The 19,129-nt window shown below is 40.0% G+C and overlaps 1 protein-coding gene across 1 annotated transcript in view; it reads right to left on the bottom strand.

The window, feature by feature from the left end:
* Positions 1 to 2,632: 2,632 nt before the first annotated feature.
* The window catches only part of Tafa4 (TAFA chemokine like family member 4), a 153,805-nt gene continuing 137,308 nt past the window's right edge, over positions 2,633 to 19,129 (bottom strand). The window contains exons 3-4 of the mRNA XM_038319287.1: positions 10,505 to 10,633; positions 2,633 to 2,832 (exon numbers count right to left, since the gene is read on the bottom strand). Coding sequence (XP_038175215.1) covers positions 2,633 to 2,832; positions 10,505 to 10,633 — 329 coding nt within the window. The remainder of the gene's footprint in view (positions 2,833 to 10,504; positions 10,634 to 19,129) is intronic.

Below are 19,129 nucleotides of genomic sequence, written 5' to 3'. Positions count from 1 at the left end.
TAACGTTTATGCCACCACCATCTGCTAGCTTCTCTCCAAAGCTCCTGGCAACCGGACAGCGGACACAGCAAGCTGTGTAATCTTATAGGCTGCTTATCGGCCAAGCCCAACCACATGATAGTTCAGTACTCTCCCAAACTAACACTCTCCTTTAAATAACAAAAAATCAGTGATTTCAACTCAAGTAGAAAACCAGCTATGCACATTTGTCCCACTTGTTAAATCGTAGCGGTTTGCTCACTGTCAGCTTATTGACGCTTATTAGATAGTAGCAAGCATGCAGGTGCAGATTGTAAGCATATCTAACCCAGGCACAAACATGACAGCCAGAGGCTAAGGCTAGCCCATGCCCATGACAGTTGCAGTGAGAAACACCGTGTGATAATTTAGAAGAACTCAAAGAAAACTAAGTCTACAGTTTGCTGTATTTAGTCACGGCCGCTCACTTTTGATATGAGCTAGCTGTGTGAATTTGAACAAGTTCAGTATCGCCAGGTCCGAAATCCTCCTCAATGGAATGGAAATATTCGTAAAGATCTCCCAGGAATCATTTCTATGTGGATAAAAATAATGTCACAGTAAGTCAGGGCAATCACAGGGAGGTTAGATTTCTCGAACTTACTGTTCTTTCTTTTCCAAGTGCAGGTGATGGGAAGGTCTGTCCACGTGAAACATCACAGCTGCCCATGAGGGCAAGCTGTAAATTCACCTGCTCGCTGGTTTCGTTAGACCGAGGCTACAGCTACATCACTGGATGGGCAGCAGTGTGTTTTAAGATTCAAAAAAAAAAAAAAAAAACCAACAACAACAAAAAAAATACTTAACATCTACCTGAAGGGTACTTGATTGAAAGCTGCACTATTCCCTAGGAAACCTGGTTTTCAATTCTGTGAAAACACAGAAATGTCCCCTACCTACTTTCCTCCAGAGAGGGAATGATAACATGAGGATGAGCCTCTGAGCCCCAGCCCAGGGCTTACTTTGGAACTACATAAAAAGCACATATTGAAGTAATAATGGATAGTATAGCACTTTCTGGTCCTTCCATTTTCCCTAATAGAACATTTACTCCCTGGAAATAGTTTAGTCCCTAAAAGAATTCCCCAAGGTAAAGTAGTATCCCCCTTGCCTGTTCTGCATTCTGATTCAAGATCAAATGTGAGGGTTACAAACTAACATGGTACTTCATGCATTGCAAAAATCTCCTTACATTTTTAAAACCCTTTAACAATAGAAGAGCCAAGAGAAGACACACAGGACTTCATGAACATGCCCAAGCCTTACTGATATCCACTAGATTCTCCGAGCTCCTTTTCTAAGCTGTACACATTAGAGACATAATAAAGTAGTTACCTAAATTAGTCATATCCCCAAAGTTAAATTTAAAGTAACCCAATTTCATGTTTATGTGAAAAAGAACACTTGTAAGCTTCTATCATGAATGCAAAATCTTAAGGCACCAAATAATCACAAGATCTTATATGCCATCAACAAAGTGATATTTTACTTATTCATATGAGATTTACTATTCGGGTAGGCACCCAGGCAATCAAATTCAAACCAAAGTTTAACCAATAAATAGGTAGCACCCATTTCTTCTGCAAGAACAAAATCAAATAATTGATAGTATTATAGACAACATAATGAAATTAATTTCTCCTTGTAATTGTGAAAGGACAGAGACAGACAGCACAGCAAGTATCTTTTTAACATTTCTCAATATATACAATCAGTCCCACATTACAGAAGCACGTACATAAATAACATTGCTGTCCAAACTTGTGCCGATTTCTCTGTTTCTTACATTTCGTATGATAGCATCTACAAAATTATTGAAAGAAGAGGAAAGATGGTTGAGATTTTATTTACATTTAAAGAAGTAAGAAAGCTGGCAAATGAGTATAGAAAGACTCGTGTTAGGCTAGCATCACCTGTAATGTAAATATTTAGCCTTTAAAGACGCCTAGGAGATAAACAAAAATATTTCCATAGAGTTGGCATAAAGTGGATCTAAGAAATTACCCTTACCCTAAACAGAAATTGTCCTATATTTTAAATGGTTTTCCTATTTGATTATACCCAAGTCATAAAAACCCCATGTTTATGTTCCTTTGTGAATGTCATGATAAAGCTTTGTTTATAAAACTCTGGTGTTAGTTTGTTTCCCTTCTAACTCAGCCAACGGTGCACTGAGGTTAAGATGCTTCTGCTGTGTCTCTGCTACTAAGAATGGAACTAAAAAGGTAAACATGTTAAATTACCAAAAGTAAAAAATACAAATGCTCACAAATAACTCAACAAGTCCTTCCATTCTCCAAGGTTCATAAAATAAATTTTCTTCACGAGATAATTTGAGTTTTTTAATCTAGAACACGTATATGTTAGCCAAATCTTCAGTTGTTTAGACTTTCTTCACATCTTCCCTATAATGGCTAAAGAACACATTTGAAAGAAGAGCAGGCAGGGTCCCATTGTAGTTCCTGTTCCTTGGGAAAGGCAGAAAGCTAAGAGGCAGGTTCCCGAGTGCTGCTCAGCGCTGACACCTCCAATCACCTCCGATGTTCCCCTCCAGCATTTCTCGTGTTGTTCTCCTTTTGGGATCAGAACATGTCAGTTGAGTGGCCATCAGTAGTTATGGTTCTGTGTGATAAGATCGTAGAGCAGAGAGAGCAGGGGCAGCCGGGTAAATGCCACTTTTCACGATGCATGGATTGTAGTTGTGGAGGTCTGAGATCCGAGGTGAGTTCTCACTAGACTGGCAATCCACACAGAACAGCTCTGGGTCCTGATGCCCCTCAGGGTCAAAACACTCCGTGTCTGCTACCGAGTCACCTAAAACAAATGGAAACTAGGTGAGCATTTGACCTTACACCACCAAAGAGAATCCTTGCTGCCAGAGAACCAGAGAGGCCAGTTAATCTCTTGGAACCTGTGTCTGTAACCGACCTGAACCCAACTGACTCTTTACATCCAGCCAGTCCGACTTCCCGGCTCTCACTTTCAGTATGCAAAGAAAGCATGGAAGAAGGCTTCTATGATGGGGAAGTATGTACCCTCGCTTTTTTTATTTTCCGAGGTTATAAAATGCCATGAGCCACTGCCCACGAATTCCTGCATGTTAATTAAGCATGCTTTGTTAATGGCAGTGAATAGCTTTTCAAATGAATGCTGATTAAAATCACTGCTTGTCAGAATCAAAATTTAACCTTTGTTACATTTTTAAATGCAGTTAACCTGTTTTTAAAAAATTGTTTGACAGTAATGATCAGTTTAATGGAAACATATAACCATTAAGAAGCATTATTGTGTTCTTCATTTTTAAACACATGGACTCATTATTTAAGACCTTTAAAAAAGTTTGTAAGTTACACAGTCAACATACCAGCTCGGGGGAAAGTCACATAACATTTTAACACATTTATACTGTGCAAATATTTTCAGAAGAGGGTGGGTTATTTGGTAACACAGTCATCATGCCTGGACCTAACAGACCTTATATTCTTAATACGGAACTGGAAAGCTTTCTCTGCAAAGAATTAAGTCTGGGTCAGACTTTGAGCTCTGTGTGCTGGACATTGGCTACATTCAAATGTAACTCACAGTTACAGTCAGAGTCTACAGGTAAACTCACAGGCATTGATTAATTCCATCAGAGTATCGATGGATACTGAATGGGAATTTCACGTAATTCCCAATTCTCCTGTTATAAAATAGTCTTTTGATACTCTTAAAAAAAAAAAAAAACCAGCATTTCACTATGTAACCCTGGCTGACTTCAAACTCCCTATATAAAGACAGGTTGGCCTTACCATCCTCCTGCCTCTGCATATTGAATGCTGCGATTAAAGTCATGTACCACCACATGTAGGTTACTGAAACCCATTCTTAATTCATAATTAAAGTAATATAAGAAGCAAGGAAAGGACTGGATTTGGGTCACAAGTGACTGAATCAAGGGGTGGATCCTGGGGAGGAGGCCCGACAAACCCAGGAACACAAGTGAAGGGTGGTGTGCAAAGAGGAAAGGGAAAACAGGATACTCGAGAAAAGAGGTGCAGGGACAGGAGTGTGAAGGATTGTCAGCAAAGGGGAAACACAGATGGCACTTGACGAAAGTGGAGGCCCATCAGAAGAAAGAACTTTCCAGAAAGAGGGAAACGCTAGACAGCACAAGTCATTCAAGCACCCTAGCCTTTCTTTGATGAGGCAAAGAAAAGCATGGTCAGACTATGAACTTACAGGGGTCACTTTGATCCAAGCAGTGAGAAGGAAAACACAAGAATTTAAGATGAAGGAAGGATAAGGGTGTGATAAGGAAAATCAAGAGAATCCCAAGGTCTTTGGCGTGAGCAAATGGGTGAGGACTTCACACCTGGATGGAGGTGAAGCTAAAGGTGCCTGAAGAAAATATGTGAACTGCATTGCCCAATGCTTATCACATAGCACTCCGGAAGTGATGGGATTAAAGCCACAGGACAACACCACACCCAGACTAAAAATCCACTCTTAATGCATGTGTAATATAAGAACAATCAAGGGGCTGGCTTTGGGTCACAGTTGTTGGCACTTCTGGATGTACCCTGCCTTCTCTTTGCAAGCTAAAGGCATGCACAGGCAAATATCAACCTGACCTAGAAGGTAATCTTCTAAAGTTTCTTACTTGAGGTGACTCAATTAAAATCAGATATATTCTGATTTATTTTCTTTTTAAATCACTATTATATTTTTATTACTGACTTTGAATTTCAATGGATGTGAAGTTACTAACATGCTAATACTGGCTTCATTCCATGTATCAGCCCCCAAACCCGACACATCTGAAGCCTTAATTATAGGGGTAAAGGGATATAAGACTTCAAGACTAGAGAGACACCTCCTCAGTCTTCAGGTAGCTAGCCCCTTAGGAGGTGCTTTATAGTTTCTATTACTGTGATAAAACACCATGACTAAAAGCAACTTGGGGAGGAAAGGGTTTCCTTTATCTTATGCTCCTAAGTAACAGTCCATCACTGAGGGAAGCCTGGACAAGAACTCAAGCAGGGGAGAAGCTGAAACAGAAATCTTGCAGGAGCATTGCTTACTGGCTTGTTTCTCATGGTCTAGGCCCATCATCATTAATCAAGTAAATGCACTACAGACTTGCCCGCATAAAAATCTGTTATTTTCTCAGTTGAGGTTCCCTCTTCCAAATGTCTCTAGCCTGTGCCTACATGTTTGTGTGTGTGTGTGTGTATATATACTGTGTGACTCCCTGGTGTGCCCAGAGGCCAGGAGAGGGCACTAGATTCGCTAAAACTGAAGTTAATAGATGTTATGAACCTTCATGTATGGGTGATGGGAACCAAACCAGATCATCTGCACAAGCAACAAGTGTTCTTGACTACTGAGCCATCTCTGCAGCCCTAGGGCAATGGTTTTCTTTTTGCTGTTGTTCTATAATTGAGACCTTTCTACTTGAGCACTATGTCTGAATTTTCTCCTTAAAACTCCTTCCAACCCCATAATTCATGGTCTCTTTAGTATTGTTACGTGTATATAAACATGCATAAATACACACACACACACACACACACACACACACACACACACACACATCTACAATCCAAGTCCATTGATCTTAAGTACATATGTCCAGGATTGGACAGTGTATGTGAGTGCTTATCTCTACAGGAAACTAATTCTTCTCTCTCAGCAGCCATTGACCACCTGTAGTCTGGAAGTCAGATCATATGGAATTCCCCTGTCCACATTGGAATGTCAACTGGGATTGTCATTATGCTATTCTTGTTCAAGCAATCGCATTGTTGACATTTCATGGATGCATTATTCCTTGAATGTTAGGGGTCATTATGTAGCAGGAGACATTCAGAGATTTTGGCTTTTAGCACCTTCCATGTGGTCTGTTTTGGAGAAACTTCCTTTGGTGATTAGTAGAATGTATATTCTTTGGTGTTTGGGTGGAATATTCTATAGATATCTCCTAAGTCTATTTGATGTTTAATGTCACTTAATTCTAATATCTCTGTTTATTTTTGTCCAAATGTCATATCTCTTGGGAGAGGAGATATTGAAATCACCAACAATTATTGAATTGTGCTTAGATTATATCTTGAAGTCTAGTAGTATGCTTTTTATGAAACGGGGTGTGCTAGAGTTTAGTACATTTATGTTTGGGATTGTAATGTCTTCGGGGTTAATTTTTCCCTTGATTAGAATGAAGCATCCTTCGTTATCTCTTTGGATAAATTTTAGTTTCAACCCTGGTTTTCTGATATTAGAGTGAAAACTCCTGCTTGCTTTCTGGTCCCATTTGCTGGGAATATTTTGTTCCTGTCATTTCACTCTAAGATGGTTCCCATCCTCACAGCAAACCAACATCAAAGTCTGTTCTAAGTCCAGCGCTAGGCTTAATATGCCAAGTAGGCTAGAAGTGAGGCCTAAGACTGCAGTTTTAACAAGTCCCTTGGTGAATAATTCTACAGTCATGAAACAATTAAATTATTATGGCAGTGACCCATGGTGGTACCCAAGAGATAGAGAAAGGCCACAACTAAGGTGTCACTTAAGGAAGGTACTGGGCAAGGACTCAAACATGGGAAACACTAATATAAAGGAAGCTTCTGAAGCCAGCACTGCCATTTCTGTTATTTTATAAATTTCTGCATATTTCAGAGGATTAAAATTTTATTTTTATTCCTGATCCTACCAATGTAGTTTCATAGGCTACTGGCATGATCATCATAAAGACTGAAGTCTCTTGGGGTTTAAACAAATATCCATGAGACACTTTTCTTCCTGACTCATTCCTCTTTGCATTTCCAATGAAACCCTGGAAACTTTTAGACACTTAATAGAAAATTTGAAAAAAAATTGAATAACATCCATACCTACTAGTGCAGGCTTGTCATTCCAGCCACTGGAAAGCTGAGAAGATTGGACATTCAAGACATGAGAGTTTATCTCAAAATTTTTTAAGTAGAGGTAAGGCTAGGGATGTAACTCAGTTGAAGTTGCCAAGAATGTGTAGGTCCCTTAATTCAATATCAAGTTCTTTGAGGTAGAGAAATAACAAAGTGAATTTCAAGAATCGAGTAGGGAGGTTACAGAAAGCTCCTGAGAAAATGTATCATTCTCTAGGACAGGGCCCAGGGCCTATGCACCGTTGACTGTGGGGAATACACCATCCTTTGTAGGATGCCTACCACTGTCCATGGTGTTGACTCACAGATGCCTGTAGCATCTCCACCTCAACATCTGACAACCCAAGCATATCCTCACTTATTGTCCAGTGTCCTCAAAGGGCAAGAAAGCAACCAGTAAAGCTGTTCCTTATTCACAGTTTCAAAATAAGAAGCTTAAATACCTCAGACTTTCTCAAGATCAAAGTTATCTTCATCTACTGACAAATTACTCAAATGCCCTGACACACCCTTGCTGTTGATGCTACAAAGTTACTGAGTCCTTGGAAGAAACTTTAGCATTGACAGTTTGAAAGAGGGAAGTGCCAATCAAAAACTCTGAAGAGAGGAAAAGGAGCCTTGAGGCATGAGAACAGCAAGACTTCTTTTCCTAAAGGAAGTAGTTCCTGAGCCTTCTCAGGGGAAGCTGGAAACCACCTAGGGAGAATGAAGAGGAAGTCAGTCTTTTCTATCTGTGGCTGATGACTAAGTAAGAACAAGGACATGTCTGCCTCTCTTACTTTCATCTCTGAGACAGAGCCCATTAGTATCTCAAACCAACTGCTTACTCTTTCTGTATTTGCATTTAAATGGGAAGTAGAATCCTAGCATAGGTGGTTTACTACTCAAGACCTGACACTCTGAGCTCTGTGTTCCCATGCTGCTGTGCACAGATTCTTTAAGGAAAATGGAAACTGTTCTGATGTTTATTTAATACCCCTTCCAGGGAGGCAACTGCTTAGCCATCACAGGATGGCTGTCCCTCCAGAGATATAAGGTCAGTACCATTGCAAGCAAGAGATACAGTTTCCAGAATGCCAAGTTCAGCATGGGAGGCAGTCTGAGCTCCCCAAATGAACTTCTGTGCGCATGCAAGCCATAACAGACATAAAGTGTTTTAAGAAGTTCAAGGCATGCTGACTTGGATTAATAAAGGAAACAAAGTTTTATACCTTCCAGATTATTCTCAAATGGCATATCACTGGGAAAAAAAGGCAGCCCAAGTATTACAGTGGCTTGGGGAACTGTATTATGTTTCTACATCTTTCCAGGAGATAAATGAAATGTCACTACCATTGAGAATTTAGCTAGAGAAAACTCATATTCCCAACACACAGAGGCAAAATGCCCCTAAAGGTTTACTTCCTGCTAATGCTCTCACTGACTGCACATAAAGAGAGCCACTCTACCAAGTGAACTACTTACACGCATTCTTTTTCCAGAATTCACTTGGCTTCCATTCAATCTTGTTTTACATTTATATCTAAAAATCAATACAAATTTAATCTTCTAAAATGTTATTTCTTAGTCTACAAGAAACGCAATGAAAGTTTATTTTAATCACTGATAGATGGAAGATTATTTTTTAACCTCATATGAGACTTCAATACTTTTTATTTAGAGAGTACTTATGGGAACAGCTTAAAGGAGTCGGAGGCAGGAAACAGAAGTTGCTTAGAAAGTGCAAAGGCCTTAGGTGGCTGGAAGTTTACTGGGTGTGGCCTAGGGGGATTAGTTGGGCAGTGGGACAGTTAACCTCCTTGCTGCTTCACCAAATACCTCCATGGATTTCCTCCAACATGGATGTAAAAAGAGAGTTGTGACTTGGAGTCTATGGAGGATTGCCTCAAAGAGCACCCAGAGATACCAAAATCTGTACATGCAGAAAACCTACTTAGAATGGTATGTCACTTACATGTAGTGTATACAGAATTTTTGATGTTTTAAATAATTTCTAGATTGCTTATAACAACTACAACACAATGCAAAATGAAATATATGTGTGTGTGTGTGTGTGTGTATGTGTGTGTGTGTGGCTTTTTTTATTTGTCTGCATGTATGTCTAAGCATCACATGGGTGCAGTATCCATAACAGCCTGAAGAAGCACTCAATCTCCTGGAAATGGAGTTACAAATGGTTGTGAGCTGCCATGTAGGTGCTGGGAACTGGACCCAAGTCCTCTCCAAACGCAGAAGGTGCTCTTAACTGCCAAGACATCTCTCCAGCCAGAAATGGTTTTTATACTATGTTATTTAGGGAATAATGGCAAAAAAAGAAAGCTGTACAGGTTTAGTTGAGATGTAATTACCTTTTAATATTTTAGTCTGTGACTGGTAAAATCCACACAGGTCCTGTCAACACATATGTTACTGCAATCACAACATTACTAGTAAGTACAAGTTATGTTCTAATGGGAGACAAGTTTGAATGGACATCATTGCAACCCATCTAACCCCAGTAACCTCAGAAAGACTTGTCGTTAACTGGTATTCAGGAAATAGCTGTGGTGACATCAGCTGGATCTGGCAAACACAGACAAGGACCTGACTTCACAGCTCCCATACTAGATAGGAAGTGATGTAGGGAACAAAGGAATACAGCTACCCATGTAAAATGTAACCCTAGTGGAAACTCAGACACCAAACTCAGAAGCAACCAAGGATGGATTCCCTGAAGAAGAAGAATAGTTGACTAGAAAGGAAGGGAAGACATGGCATCATATGAGAAGGAAGGACTACCTCAAAGGCATCATGGCAGAGACCAACAGAAGGCAAGGAGGCTTGGGGCAGAAAGAAGGACGGCTGTCTTGCAGGATTGTCTCTGAAGGGCCAATGGGGAGACTGAAGCTGCTCAGAGGATTTTGGATGGCCTGGTTAGAGGGCTGACATCTCACAAATACTGTTTGCTGTAGTCAATGAATGGAGCCCATACAGGAAGGAAGTCGTTAGTCACTGGATGTGATGGTGGACTAGACGGGAGCCAGGAAAGCAATCATGAAAGGATTTGGCAGTAAAAATTTCTAAAATCCAAGTAATTGAGTGGACACAACAAGACGAAGAAGTTTGCTTTCTTGCTGAAGAACTGAAGCACTTGTGTTTTCCTTCAGGCATAAGGAATTCAGAATGGGGAACCACCAGGGAGACGTGAGTAAGAATCTCACCTGGCCCTTCTCCAGTCTCAGTGGCAGCACGTTTTCCTACCTGAGTAAATCATCTGGCCGTGGATTCTTGCCATGTCGCTTTGATACACTGCTCTGTCAACTCGGAAACCTTTACTTTAAATTGAGCTCCTGAAGGAGCAGACGGGAATTTAGGGGCCCTGCTGAAAGTAAGAGCTCACCCACCAAATCACTGCCCCGACAAGCAGCAGCGACCCTGGCGAATGGACTTTTCTGAAAGGCAAAAGCCCACAGTGTAGCACAGCCCTGGCAGGTTTATCAACACAAAACAACGTTGTTCTCTTGCTGGCAAGATCCAGGCACAGCAGGAACCCCCTGAGTTAGCAGCTCCTGCAGCTGTAAATTACAGTTACCTTTTGTTCGTACTTGCCTTAGTGGTTTTGACTTTATTGCCACTGCTACAGGACCAACCGGAGGAGTCCGGAAGGACTCGGCAGTCCTCTCCTTCCAAGCAAGGATCCATGTGGCACCACCACTTCTCAATCACAATGGAAGCTGGAAAACAAAGGATGCATTGTATTTGTGGCATGCTTTCTTCCTCCACGTGTGGGTGGCAAAGCGGAACACAGATGAGCACACTCACGCAAACGCGGCTCTGGGACCATGGCATAAGTGCGTTTAAAGAATTCATTTGGACCTCCACGTACTCTGGAAAATGCAGTTTTGGAGTTGGCTACCAAATGTAATAGAATTGGTAAGAGCCGATGCCTTGTGGGCACCTGTCCTGATGTGACTCTCAATGTGTGCTTTTCTCCGTTGTTTTGTGGCCTTAGACTTGTCATATAATTTCTCTTAGCCTCAGTTTCTCCAAAGAGGCAGGCATAAAAAAAAATTGCCCAAAGATGCAAAAAGATTTAGTGACTTCAGGAGAAACTTTGAGCCAGTCCTTTGTTCCAGGAAAGGCTAGATACTGTAACAGACAATCTCTTTGGTTGCAGGCTCCAGTGGCAGCCAGGTGTTGTTCGATGTTATTCATGGCTATGAACACTAGAACTTAAACACTTCATGCTGCATGGATAGCATCCGTTTAGGCCACTGCAGCAACTAGCTGAATGGTGAGTCACAATTTGTCATGTAGTGAAAGTCAGCTACAGTGACAGGACCCAGCCTTGTCTCACAGTCCATGTGTGATTATTCCGGGATGCTCATTTCACCTGTGAACTCACTATTCCCCATATCCCGCCATCTGTACACACACACACATAGAAGTCTGCCAATAAAACTGTGTTTTATGTTCATAGAACAGAAAATAAGTAGCATAGTAGATCCTGGAATTGAACACCAGAAGTAGAGGAATCTCCGTTCTATAGGATGGTTCACAGGGTAGCTGAATTGCAGGGGTTAATTCAGCCAATTAGCTGAATTAACAGAACTGAGCTGGGGTTGAGGCATTGGTGAGTCAAGAAAGACTGACCTGTTTTCTTGTTGAAACAGCAATATTTACATAGAAAAACATCTCCAAGTAGATGTTACAATTCTCCCCCTTGGGATGATAATTGTTTTCCACAGTTTCTGAGCTGCAGAGATGTGGGGCCCATAGATTACTTTTGTGTTTTTAAATAAGGACTGTAATAAATGGCAACAGGGTAAACATGTCAGTTTGCCATGTGTGAACAGTGTGTTGTTGTAAGAAGTGCGGGTCCTTTGTTGCATCCTGCCACCCAGCTAGCTTAACCCCCAAAATAACCACACAGAAATTGTATTAATTAAATTACTGCCTGGCCATTAGCTCCAGCCTCTTATAGGCTAACTCTCACATCTTGATTCAACCCATTTCTAATAATCTGTATGTCACCACAAGGTCGTGGCTTGCCAGGAAAGAATCTTACCTACATGGGTCTCAGGCTGGAGATTCATGGCATCTGCCACACTTCTCTTCTTCCCATCATTCTGTTCTGTCTACTCCACCCACCTAAGTTTCTGCCCTATCAAAAGGCCAAGGCAGTCTCTTTATTCAACCAATGAAAGCAACACATCCTACACCAGTGTGTGATGATTACCAGAATCAAATAAATTAACTCATCCATAGTTACTCATCATTGATCATTAATCCCCAAATCCTGTGCACCTTATAACCGAAGATCTGCACCCTTTGATCAACATCATGCCATCTCCCATCCTACCAAACCCTCCAGCTCTGGAAACGACAATTCTCCTGTGTACTAACAGGAATTCTACTTTCTGAAAAGTTATATATACAGGAGACCATGGGAACTTTAACCCTTTGGTTCCTAGCTTATTCCTTTAGCAGAAGGCCCTCCTGGTTCATGCACGTTTTCCCAGATATCAAGATCTCTCTGTGTGAACAAATACTGGTCCACTGGGAATATAGCCCACATTTTACTTCTCTCTCCAGCAGTGACGTTACTGGGTTGTTCCTACCCAGCTCCGTCAGTGAGAACGGTGGTACAGATGCCTTATAGGTAGTGAGTTCGAGGATGGCAATGTGGCTTAAAGCATCCGCTAACCTGTGTAATGCTCTGGGTTGGAGCTCCAGCACCACTCAAAAAGGAAGGGCTGATTTTATGTCCTGTTTATTATGTCTAACAGGAGGGTTACTGCATATGTAACCTTGTTTTCTGAGGAACTTCTATATTGCTTTCCATGGTTGTCTGTACCAATTCACTTTCCTGTCAACAGTACATGAGTGTTCCCCTTTCTCTGTGTCCTCACATCCCCCTGTGGTTTAGATAACAGTCATTCTAATGAGAACAAGTAATACAGTGATGTAGAACACTGCCTTGGACGCCTGTTTGATAGCTCTGTCTTCTCTGAGAAAATAGCTATCAGGTCCTTCGCTCGCTGGTTTTGGTTTGGGGATTTCAAGTTCTTCAAGCCCTTTATGGGTTAGATGTGAAGCCCTTACAGAAATGTGATTCATGGGGCTGGTTCTTCCAGAGGACTGCTGCTCAGTTCCCATCACCCACGTAGGGCAGCTCACAACAACATGTAACTCCAGTTCCAGGAGATTGATGACTGCTTCTAGCCTCCAGGGGCACCTGTGCTAACGTGCACACATACACATGGGGGCCGGGGTGGTGGAGATCTTAGAAAAAGGGAAACTATGTTCTGAAACAAGTTCTCACATTCTCTGGGCTGCCCTTTCCTTCTGTTCTTTGTTACCTTTAAGGGACTTTGGTTTGACGGGTGTTCACTTGTTTTGATTGCTTTTGTTGTATATGTTTTTAGTATCCATAACTAAAAGTCCATTGCTAGTGTCTAGGGTTTCTTGCATTCACTTCTCAGCTTTGTAGTTTCAGGTGTCATGGGAGTCTATGGTACACTGTGAGTTATTCGTGTGTATGGAATAAAGCCGTCTTTTACTTGCAGCCAGCCACTTTTGACATAATCTACAGTGAGTATATCCAGCGCCTTGATCACATGTATGTAAGTTTATTGCTGAGCTTTCCACCTTGTTCCATTGTTCTGCTTGTCTGCTTTTACGGCACACCTATGCTGTCGTGTGATGACTGTAGCTCTGAGTACACGGATTAGGATGTGTGATGTCTCTAGCCTTCCCTTCTTCTTACAAACTCTTGATCTATTTGTGCTCTTTGTGACTTCAAATAACTCTTAGGGCTTTTTTTCATTTCGGTGAAAATGCTACTTAGTTTTTGATAGGGATCTGCAGGTCATTTGGGACACTTGGCAACAACATTCACTTTTATGTTGTGTGATTTCCTTCTACAGCATCAGAGAGCTTTCAGTACATGGATCTTTTGCCTCCCTGGTTAAATTCTTTTTTCTAAGCATTTTGGTTTTATCACATGACCATAAACAGGATTTTTTTTCAAAATTTTTTATCACACTATGAAAATGCAAATCATTTTTTTACAATTCATTTTTTTTTATTTTTCTATCTGCCAACTTTACTGAATTCAATGTCAAGGGTTTTTCAGACTCTTACAAAGAAGTGAAGCAGAAACAATGTTACAAACACATTTTGTAAAGCCAGCATTAGCCTCTTACCAATGTCGCGTCAGATATCTACAAGAAAAGAAAATTACAGGCCAATATATTTCATAAAATGAATGCAAAAAAATCAAAAACACTAAGAAGATAAATTCAAGAGGATGTTGAATAAATTACACAACATGACCAGGTGGGAGTTGCCTCTCAAGTTCAAAGAGGATTAAGTATTAATCAATGTGATCCACTACATTCTGAGAATAAATGATAAAATTCATATGATCATTGTGATAGATGTGATAATAATCATCAACAAATTAGGTAAAGAAGGAACATATCTCAACAGAAAGAGGGCCAGAAATGCCAAACCACAGCTGGTGTCAAGCCAGAGTGCAAGGCTGCATGCCTCTTAAAGGGCCAGGAGAAGGATTTCCCACTCTCACCACTTCTTAGCACAGCAAAGGAGAGTAGTTAGATATAAAAAGGAAAGGGCATGCAAGATGGACAAGGGGCAGTCAACTGTCCATCTAGATTACATGATATTTTATAGAGAAAACAGAGCAGACTCAGTGTTATAAGAACGACCATCAATGGCAAGTAAATAAAAATATAAAGTTCAGGCTCCATATATGCTAAGGGTAACTTTCCTCATTGAGTTTCGGGTTCCTTGCTAATTGCTTATCCTGTATTTTCTTGTTTAAATTTTCCTCCAAAGCTGAGGTTGCTGTTTTATTTTGTTTTTTTCCTCCTAGCTTGAAAACTCTAGTTTTCAGAAAAGACCTGGGGCAACAGTCTAACATCAGAGCCCACATACTGACCTTTAAATAAATATATACCTCTTCCTTTATTCAAGAGATGTCCATCAGAAACAAAACCTTATTTTTTTAAAAAAAAAAGTAACAATATACAGAACATCAGTCTATTAAAACACTGTAAGGTAATACAATGTGATGAACATGGAATTGTTTCACAACTTTCTAAAAGAGTCAGATTTTCTCCTTTCCTTATGTAGCCACTGCTTCTGGGCTACCAGCTGATGGCCCCAATCAACAGCAATTATACCTGAGTCATATAGATTTGTCATCTATATTAATCATTCCATGTTTAAATCAGTGTGTGCCAAGATAGAAAGTAGTATGTTGTCTTACAGGTTGTTTATTGTAGGCAGAGACCGCTCATTTGTTTCCCAGCTGTCCAGACCCGAAATAAACACACAGAAACTATATTAATTGCAATACTGTTTGTCCAGTAGCTTAAGTGTATTTTTAGCTAGCTTTTACAACTTAAATTAACCCATTTTTATCAATCTGTGTATTGTCATGTGGTTGTGGTCTACCGACAAGGTTTCATGCAGTGTCAGGCATCTGTCTCCTGCGGTAGCTATATGTCTTTTTCCTGACTCCACCCTTCTTTTCTTTTTTATCTGTTTGGAATTTTTGTCTTGCTCTATTTGGTTAATCCACTGGCCAAAACAGCTTTATTTATTAACCAGCAAAAGCAAAACATATACAGAAGGACTTCCCACATCATTTTCCCTCCTCTGTCTAAATAAAAAGGAAGGTTTTAACTTGAACAAAGTAAAATTGCATATAACAAAACAGGTATTAAGTAAGAATTATATTTACAATATTATATTATCTTTTATTGTAACTAAGGAAAATTATAACTATTTAATTTTAATTTCATTAAAGACTTCAGAAGGATATAATATTACCTAAGTAAAAAGGAAGTGCATTGTAAGAAACTTTTAAAACTTTAGAATGACAGAGATGTCTCCCTGCCTGGACACTTACCTGAAGCTCTTTTGAATTGTTGGAGCATCCATGTTTAGCCTACAGGCCCATAGTATCTGGCAGACCTTTCCATGAAGCAAGAAATTTTAAAGACAGTACCACATATATTGGCAGTTTGTTAGTCACCTATTTTGTGTGTCCTGTAGAATGTCTTGCAGACTCTTTTATGAAGTAGAAACCCTGGAGGACTGTCTCACCTTTAAGCAAGTTTAGCAGTCATTTTTCTGTGGATCCTGCATGTCTAGTTCATATAGCATAATATCAAGCAGTCCAGATAAGAGCAGTTTTTTGCCCAAATGGCTAGCAAACTCCATAAGGACCCTCTTCAATGCCCATCATTCTCCTGAAATAGATTGGTGCCACCAGAAGGAGATGAGACTCCTTGTCATGAAAAGTTCTAAGTTCTTAAACATTTTTAAATGCTATATTTTGTTAGTCTTTGAAAGGTTTGAAGAATATATATCCCTCTAAAATATATCTTTATATATCTAGAAAACCTAACTAACGTGACTGCAAACTTGACTATTATAGATGACTATCTAATAACCTATATTTTTAAATTATACATTACATTTTTAAATGAGCTTCACAAACAAAATACCTTAATCAAGATTGATCTTAAATTTGTATCAATAAAACAAGATCCATACCAATGGAAATCTCTATAGCATATAAGATTTTACATGAATGTAGTTAACCACATTGGGTGCCTATTTGTCGGTAGAGACCACTAGTTTGTTTCCTGACTGCCCAAACCCGAAATAAACACTCAAAAACTATATTAACTGCAATACTCTTTGGCCAATAACATAAGTGTAATTAGCCCATTTTTATTAATCTGTGTGTTGCCATGTAGTTGTGGTCTACTGACAAGGTTTCATCCAGTGTCCAGCATATGTCTCCTGAAGTGGCTATATGGTTTTTTTCCTAACTCTGTCTTTTTTTTCTTTTCTATGTGTTTAAAACTTTTGCCTTGCTCTATTTTGCTAAGCCACTGGCCAAACAGCTTTATTTATTAACCAATAAAAATAACACAATACTAAAGAACTTCCCACATGAGTTCATGATGTCAGAGAGACTGCTACTAAACTAGGTGGATGGACATGAAGCTCAAAAAAATATTTTATAGCTACAAATATCATAATGATCTCACCCTGTAGACGCAGGGAACTTCTGCACCTTTACCTACTTATTCTCTTTTGATTATGTGGGGCACTGTCAGAAGCAGCAAAGGGTAGATGGAACCAGAAATAAAAACAGTTTTTTTCTAAGTTGGTAAATTAATGGTAAAGGTACCAAACTTGAAGCTGTACTTACCAAAGTCTGTACCTAGCAGTCTCCCAGAATGTACAGTAATATGTTTATAATTTTAACTGTAGTCATTGGGGGGGGGGATAATGACTTGATATGTGCATACGTGAATGTCTCTAGTCACACCCACATCTACCTATGCCTGCTCTGTCGCATCTTCCTGGTCTATATGCTAGCTCTATCATGTAGGCTTGAATTAGCATCTCTATTCAGGCATCCTCCAAATTACAGAGAATGAGCAAAACAACATCCTGACCCTTTGTTAGAGGAGCAATAGCCTGTCTGGAAGGCTATGTGACTACTTCAGGTATGAGCTATAGCTTGAGAGCCTGGCTGCCATATCCTGTAGAAATATGGTTCTACAGTTATCATGGGTCTATGTCAGAGCCTCTGCATGTGTATTCTAGCTATTAGTGTAGCATTTTTTATGGGACTATTGACTGTTAGAAAAAGTGGGTGTCTGACTCTTGTGCCTGCTCTTAGAACTCTTGTCTTCCTGTTGAATTTTCATGTTCAAACTCGATATGATAGTTTTTGCTTTATCTTATTTTATTTTGTCATGTTTGGTTGTTGTCTCTTAGAAACCTGTTTTTTTCTAATGAGAGACAGGAAGGTAGTGGGTCCAGAGAAGAGGGGGAGGAACAGGGAGGAGTAGGAGAGGAAACTATAATCAGGATATATCATATGCAAAAAGAATCTTTTCAGTAAAAAGGAAAAAGTAGGAAAAGATAACTGTCTCAACATAGACAGTAGTTAGTGAATGTGTACTACAGTGAACAAATCAAGGTTCTTCATATTCTATGCCTTTTTCATTACTTGGGCCTAGATGCCTTCAAACTCTTCTGCTGTGGTAAAATGATATTGTAGATCAGTAAGAACTGAGTTGGCATGACATATCATCAGGTTAAAGTGCTTTCTACATGAGACAGGCAACTTGAATTCAATCCCTGGATGATGGAAAGAAAAAGAAGAGATTATTAAAAATTGTCCTCTGACATCCATGTGCCTGCCTGAATTAATACATAATAATAAAATAAATTTAGATTTGTGAGTAATATGTAGAGTCTTACTATACTCATAGTGTCAACCAGTTTTTTTCATTGTATCCTGAACACTTTGGCCTGGTCCCAAATGGACGTCAAGATAAATAACATACAGTTGTTATCCCTCTATTTAAATCACCATCTAAAAGACTGGAAAAATTATATAAATGTTAATGAAGCATAGTTATATTTACATAGAGTTAGAACTGAATAATGTTGGATTTCCCTCTGTATGCTGTGAATATCACTGGTTAATAAAGGACTGCTTTGGGACTATAGCAGGGCAGAACTTAGCTAGGCAAGGAAAACTAAACTGAATGCTGGAGGAAGGAAGGCAGAGTAAAAGAGAAGCCATGTAGCCCTGCCGGAGACAGATGCCAGAACTTTACATGGTAAGCCACAGCCTCGTGGCAATACACAGATTACTAGAAATAGGTTAAATTAAGATATGAGAGCTAGCCAATAAGAAGCTAAAGCTAATGGACCAAGCAGTGATTTAAATAATACAGTTTCTGTGTGGTTATTTCAGGAGTCTGGGTGGCTGGGAACAAACTAGCAACTCCTTACAATAACTGAAGTGAAAGGACTTTTTATCTTTAAAATGTTTTCTTGAACAATAGCCTTGCTCAAAAGTGGGATCAGAGCTCCATGGAACACCTAGAAGAAGCTACATCATGTGGTTCCTGATGTGACCAAGGGACAACACAAGGGGCAACGGGTCAGTGGCCCAACTGGAAGCCAGAAGACCCAGATGACCTCAGCAAGACTGCTGGGGGAGCACTGAGCATCTGGCTGAAGAGTGTATCTGGGGCAAACCTTTTAGGTGCTCTTCAGGGCTATCTGAGACCTGATTCTCTAAGCAGATGAGAACAGTGACAGGCGTCTGCACTGGCAGTGAATGTGATGGGACAGGGAGATCCATAGCTTATGGGTAA

This window comes from Arvicola amphibius, chromosome 2 (genome assembly GCF_903992535.2).
Source record: "Arvicola amphibius chromosome 2, mArvAmp1.2, whole genome shotgun sequence".
NCBI lineage: Eukaryota > Metazoa > Chordata > Mammalia > Rodentia > Cricetidae > Arvicola > Arvicola amphibius.
This window is presented reverse-complemented; position numbering and strand designations above follow the sequence as displayed.